Consider the following 6,348-nt stretch of genomic DNA (forward strand, 5'->3'; position numbering starts at 1 on the left):
CAGAGACACACACACACACACACACACACACACACACACACACACACACACTCCCAGCTGGTCGGTGACAGACTGAGACCTACGCGGTCCAGGTGACGGTGGTGGGCGGTGGGTTGGCGTTGGCCAGACACGTGAGCACGGCGTCGGAGCGGCCCACGTACCAGTTGTGGTCGTAGCCCTCTATGGACACGGAGGGGGGGTCTGAGAGAGAGACAGAGAGAGAGAGAGAGAGAGATCAGTACCAACCCAGAACATCGTTTATCGTTTAGAGTCGGCACTCGAACCTGTGACCTTCTGGCTGTAAGGCTAACATGCTAAGCTAAATTCATTTTGACTTAGCACGTTAACTGGGCATGGCTCTGATCAGAACACGTACGTATGTGTGTCCCCCCCCGCCCCCCCTCCCCCCTGAGTCGGTGCCTAACTCTCCGTAAAGTCAAACTGAACCTGAGTAATAATTTAATCCCAGTGAAATTAGAATGGAATCAACGGGATTAGAGGAAAGACAGTGTTTGTGTGGAGACACACAAACCCCCCACAGTAAACAGTTTTACTGAAGCAGTAAAAAGTTGTGACTGATGATCAAACAGGAACTCGGTCGATCAAACTCCAGCTCCACTCAAAAGATTTGTGTCACAGTGTCCGTGGAGGCGGGGCTGAAGTAAAGGCCACCGGGGGGCGCAGCCGGACCGTTCAGCACTCTTGGCTGTGGTTGGCAGAATTATTTGCATCATTATTTGAATTCACGACACATAACGGTGAGAAATGACCCTCGGAGGTGAGGCTGAGGTTAGGAGGGACGTGATTGGCCGAGGCTCCTCGCACCACCGCTCCCTACAGGGCCATGAAGACACTGCTGATCTAAGGAACCCCCCCTCGCCCCCCCCCCGGCCTCCGAGTGTGTTCCTGGAGTTGATGTGTAACACGACGAGAGACAAAGAAACCGACCTGACGACAACGACGATCAAAAACAGAAAAATAAAAACTCTGAAAGATCAAAGACCAACCAGAATAAAAATTCAAAATTATTTCGAGAAACAAAAACACTCTGTCAGAAAACATTAGCTCTGAACCAGGTCAAGTCCAAACAAATTTTGTAAAAATGTTTAATTTATTAAATTTGCTAAAAATAAAAAGGTTTGGAAAATTCTTTCAGAAAAATAAATTTGGAAAAAGTTGTTTTTACAAAAACCACAATGACCTTTGAACCTTGGAAAAATGTAGCAACAAGCTAATATTTCCTAAAGACAGCTAGTTAGGGAACTAGCTAGTTAGCGAAGTAGCTAGTTAGTGAACAACAACTCATTCAGAGCTGATGACTGAGTCTGACTCATGGTAAGGAATCCTGGAAAAAAAAAATCAAACAGTCCTGGAAAGTTCTTGGATGGAACACCTACACTCCACGGACAGCGTGACGGGGTAGACCCACGGCCGCTCCTGCGTCCGCTGCTCCACCATGCACATCAGCTCCCTGCCGTTGTCCGTGGGCGTGGGAACCAGTCGGTACTCGCTGCGCACCGTCACCGTGCCGTCCGGTCCGCTGGTGGTGCTGGTGGAATGGTTCCCGCCCAGCGACGTCTGCCACTTGATGGTGGCGGCGGGTTTACCATCCACCGCCTCGCACTGGGCCACCACCACCGACTTGGTGCCGGCCTGGACCGTGACCACCCGGGCCGAGTTCTTGGGTTTAGCTGCGGGAGAACAGACAGAAGGAGGAGGGTTAGAATCCTGACGTGGGGGGGGGGGCAGGGGGGGTTAATAAGGCTGTTGTACTGTGTGTGTGCACCGTCGCCTCCTACTGGGACTGTAATGAATGTCAGCGAAGGCGACGCCCACTGGCGCGATGCCAAACATCACAATGTCAGAGCAGAGAGAAAAGTACCGTCAGATCCCCGGGTACCAGAGAAAGTACCAGAGTGTGAGCTGCAGAACTTTACAGACAGTTCAGAGAGTTCCAGTGGATCACTGGAGACTAAAGTTCTCTTAATGTTAGCTGTTAGCTGTTAGCTTCCAAAGCTACAGACCAGTGAACCCGCACACGGTCACTGGTTCACATCCCTGTGGACCCAGGTCCATAAAGACAAAGACTGGTGCTGAATCTTTCATTAAAGAACCAGGAGAACTGGAACTGTTTCAATGTGTCCATTAGGAGGCGTCGGAGCGGTAAAGCGCTGCAGTTTGACGGACCAATCAATTCACAGATCAATAGTTTGCTCTGGGGGAAGCGATAAATGTGTCACGTTCTACACCAGGTTCGACTCCAGAGGAGCGGCGGTCGATACTTAACGGTCCTGGAACTCTCCGGGGACCACGGTCCAGACCAGACCAGACCAGACCAGACCACGGGGCACAGGTCTACGTTAACCATGAAGTCGTTTATTTAAATCTGGACTCAAAGCTTTTTATCATGGCTAACATTTAGCCGCTGTCACTAGCATCATTAGCATAAAACAGTCGCTAGACAACATTAGCAAAATTTTAAAAAATGTAGACTTTGTTTTTATGATCATGGCGGAGACCACGGGGGAGACCACGGGGGAGACCACGGGGGAGAGCAGAAGTGAAGGACCTTAATGGTCCCCAGTACTGTTAGCTGCATGAGGGTGCGTTTGTTTTGTGAACCCAGAGAGTCAGGCTCAGATTGGACTGCAGTGTCAATTGGATTTTGATGAGTTTGCAGACGACGCCGTGGTTTTTAATCTGAGGAACACGGCGCTGGTACTTTTGTGGGGGACAATAAAGAGAGCGTCTCTGTGAACTGTTTCAATTCAATCTCCACAATTACCTTCACACGCCGTTTGTTCCCTGACCGTTAAAACGCACTTCACTGTGAAAATGTTCCTTTAGCAGAACCGATCCTGTGAGGCTGGAGCAGAGAAGACGAAATACACATGATTATTCTTTGGTTCCTGGTACCGATTGAATTAACTGGGCTCAGTACCAGGAAACGTTATATGTCCTCAATAATGTAATCAGTACCAGGAACCAGGAATGACCCGTGTAGACCAAGAACAGTACCTGAAGGCCACACCTACTGGAGGATACTACATACAGTACCACACATACTGTACTACAGTACCAACAGTACCAGCAAAAGTATGGCTAACACTTAGCTAGAGATCACCTAGAGATCGGAGTTCTTCTTTTGGCCCAGGTTTGAAGCTGGAACTCTACGTCAGTACTGAGTTTTTTTTCCCCCCTGTCACTGATGCTGATGTCACTGATGCTGATGTCACTGATGCTGATGTCACTGCTGCTGCTGCAGAGATCGTATGATTCCATTTTGGAGCCTTCGTGAAGCAGTGAAGTGCAGAGAGGCTGAACAGAACCATGGTGGGAGGAGGGGGGAGACGGGGGAGGTGTGTGTGTGTGTGGGGGTGTCAGGTCTCTGCCTCCAGGAGGTGTTCTGCACATTTACCTTTTTTTTTTCCTCCAACAGAGGAGTCTGAATCTGAACAACCTACAGGTCAGCTGAAAGGTCACTGACCTCCTGCCACAGACTGTAGGTCAGTAACAGTCGACCTACAGCCAAGAACAGATTAAAATGAGCAAATAAAGTAAAAAAAAAGAAAAGAAGGAGGACGATGTTTCACTCTGAGAAGTGAAGTTCTGATGCGAGGACCGTCGCAGAGACCCGTGAGAATTCCTGATGGTTCTGCTCTGACCTTTTTCTTCATGCAGAAACTAAGTTCTTTTTCACACCTGATTTCTTCACCGCTCCTCCTCCTCCTCCTCCTCCTCCAAGTCTCCGTCCTGAAACGCTGGGCTGACGTCCGTGGTCATGACATCACTGGTTAATTGAGAACATAACCATCAGATTAATCAGATTAATCTGTAATAATCTGCAGCTGCAGCCTGATCCTCCAGGCCGGGCTGTGACAGACGCCACAGATCGGAGACGGAGACGTCGTCTTTAAGTGGAACCACGTCTTTAATGCAGCGTCCAGAGTCGGCGGCTTGTCTTCATTAGACACACGTCTTCATGGACTTTAATCCTGTTAATGCTGTTCCCACAGAACTGTCTCCCCCCCCACCTCCCACCTCCATCATCTCCAGGCAGCTTTGAGAAGCTGAACTCCACACTGACACTTGATGACCAATCAGAAGAGGAGTCAAGATCATGTGTCGTAGGTGTGGTCCACTCCCCCTGTGGGACGGTCAAGTGGCCCACATTGACTGGTCGACGTCATCCTGAACTTCACTTTTATTCAGATTTAAACTAGAAAAGCTGTGATTTGATGCATTTAGATAAATGTAAAGAAAGGATGGACAAATGAAGCTAAACGGTAGCTAAAGCTAGCTAAAACTTACCAACAACGTGATTTAAGAGATGGGATTAAATAAAAATAGCCAGATAGCTTAATGTTAGCCAGATAGCTTAATGTTAGCCAGAGCTAATGTTAGCCAGAGCTAACGTTAGCCAAAGCCAGGACAGAAAAGTTGAATGACAAGGAACGGAAAACGTTACCAGACCTAACGATGTTTTTATTTTAATTACATTTCCACCGTAGTCAAATGTCAAACTAAAGAAGTGGCGTGAATAAATTAACGTTTGTCACAGCTAACACCCCCCCCCTCCCCCCCGAAGGATTTCCAGACTTGATCACTGCAGCTCCACTGATCATGATTTCTCCTCCGACGTACAGAGGAGGACGTTTGTAACACCTCAGTGATGTGGAGACGATCTGTGAACTCCCCCCCCCACACCTCCCCCATCCAGGCGGGGGGGGGACACATTAACTACAGCGTGGCTTCACCTAAACGCATCCATTTTCCCCACTTGTCTTTCCTGGAAAATTGTGGGAAATTACTGTCACGATGAAAGAACACGGATCCACGGAGTGACACGAGGAGGAGACGACTGTAGTCACTGCTGGGTGTGAAGTGAAAATGAACCCCCCCCCCCCCACGCCTCCCCCCACGCCTCCCCCCACGCCTCCCCCCACGCCTCCCCCCACGCCTCCCCCCACGCCTCCCCCCACCTGCTTCCTGTTCCTGTAATTATGTGAAAAAAGAGAGAAAAAAAAGAGGAGAACCCGTGGTTGTCCTCTTTGGAGAACTCCTCCTCCTCCTCTTAGTGAGTGGAGAGAGAACGTTGGAGAACAGACTGGTGGGTGAATGAAAAACACCAGCTGTCGCTGCTAACAGCTAACTGTTTCCTGTTAGCAGCTTCAGAACAGACATGTACCCACAATGCAATGTGTCCAGGTTTCAGAGCTTGTCTGTGAAACACACTGCAGCCAGTGCAGGATTCAAACCTGCAACCCCGACCATCTGACCACTGAAGGACGTGGTTCAACAGTTGTGTTTTTTTTTTCACACTCACCCAGCATGACCAGAGTCGTCGTCCCTTGTTCATTCCCCGACGGGTAGGTGGCGTACTCGCAGGTGTAGCGGCCGGCGTCGGACATTTTCAGGTTAGAGATTCGAATGGAAGGGTTCTCCAGGGTGTTGTGCAGGAAAACGACCCGGTCCTTGAACGCCACGTTGGGGAAACTCTGTCCATATATGGGGTGGTAGACGGCGATGTTGTCGCGTTGTCCATCGGACGGTTCCCAGATCCACGACACCTGCGGACACAGAGCGACGTTAGCGGCTTTTCCTTTACTTCAGGCTAACGTTTCTGGAGTGAAGTGTTAGCTGCTCTGTGCTAATTTAGTTTTCAGACTTGGATCGCACTGCTAGCGTCAACATAAAATCTGAGCTAAATCACTACAGGAGAAGAAGAATCTTTAGAATCTAATTACAGGTTGTCCATTTATTTATAACAGGCCGATGCTGTGTTAGCGTACGTTTTAACTGAGCGTCCGATGCTGTCAACATCTGGCGACGTTTCCGCTAGTTCTGACCAACGTTTTTCTCTTTTCTTTTCCTTTGAGTGAAAATGAAGACTGTGTGAAGTATTTCCTTTCTGTCTCTTTAGCCTTTAGCCTCAGCTAACTCTGAACTATAACGAGGGAATTTCAAGGCCAATTAAACACAGTCATGGAAGGACAGCCTAGTGACAGGTTTATGTACTACACCGACGTCAAACTTAAAGAAACATTTCATCACACGATCCCATCGAAGCACCGAGAGATAACAGCAGCGGTGGGGAATCTCAAAGGGGGGAGTGAGGGGAGTCGGGGGAGTCGGGGGGGGGATCTGTCTTCTGCCGATAATTTCAATTTGAGGTGAGAATGTCAAACTCAATTATCGCAGCTCTGAGTGTGCGCTGTGAGGAGAACGTGTTGGAGGCAGGAACAGAAACTGAAATGAAAGATATCGGTCTCTCGTCGACGGCCGTCCGTGGCTCCCTGCGCTCCTTCTCTGTGATACAGGAAAGATATCGATGTGTTTTATGAGGCT

General features: G+C 49.1%; 1 protein-coding gene across 3 annotated transcripts in view; it reads right to left on the bottom strand.

Annotated features, from left to right (window-relative positions):
* Positions 1-6,348, bottom strand: part of pvrl2l (PVR cell adhesion molecule related 2 like) — a 123,527-nt gene that overhangs the window by 77,471 nt on the left and 39,708 nt on the right. For all 3 annotated transcript variants that reach the window (XM_008330978.3, XM_017041103.2, XM_017041106.2), the window contains 3 exons: positions 5,327-5,570; positions 1,398-1,691; positions 84-201 (listed from right to left, as the gene is read on the bottom strand). In XM_008330978.3, the coding sequence (XP_008329200.1) occupies positions 84-201; positions 1,398-1,691; positions 5,327-5,570 (656 nt within the window). The remainder of the gene's footprint in view (positions 1-83; positions 202-1,397; positions 1,692-5,326; positions 5,571-6,348) is intronic.

Source organism: Cynoglossus semilaevis, chromosome 18, assembly GCF_000523025.1.
Source record: "Cynoglossus semilaevis isolate Cse_v1.0 chromosome 18, Cse_v1.0, whole genome shotgun sequence".
NCBI classification, from domain to species: Eukaryota; Metazoa; Chordata; class Actinopteri; order Pleuronectiformes; family Cynoglossidae; genus Cynoglossus; species Cynoglossus semilaevis.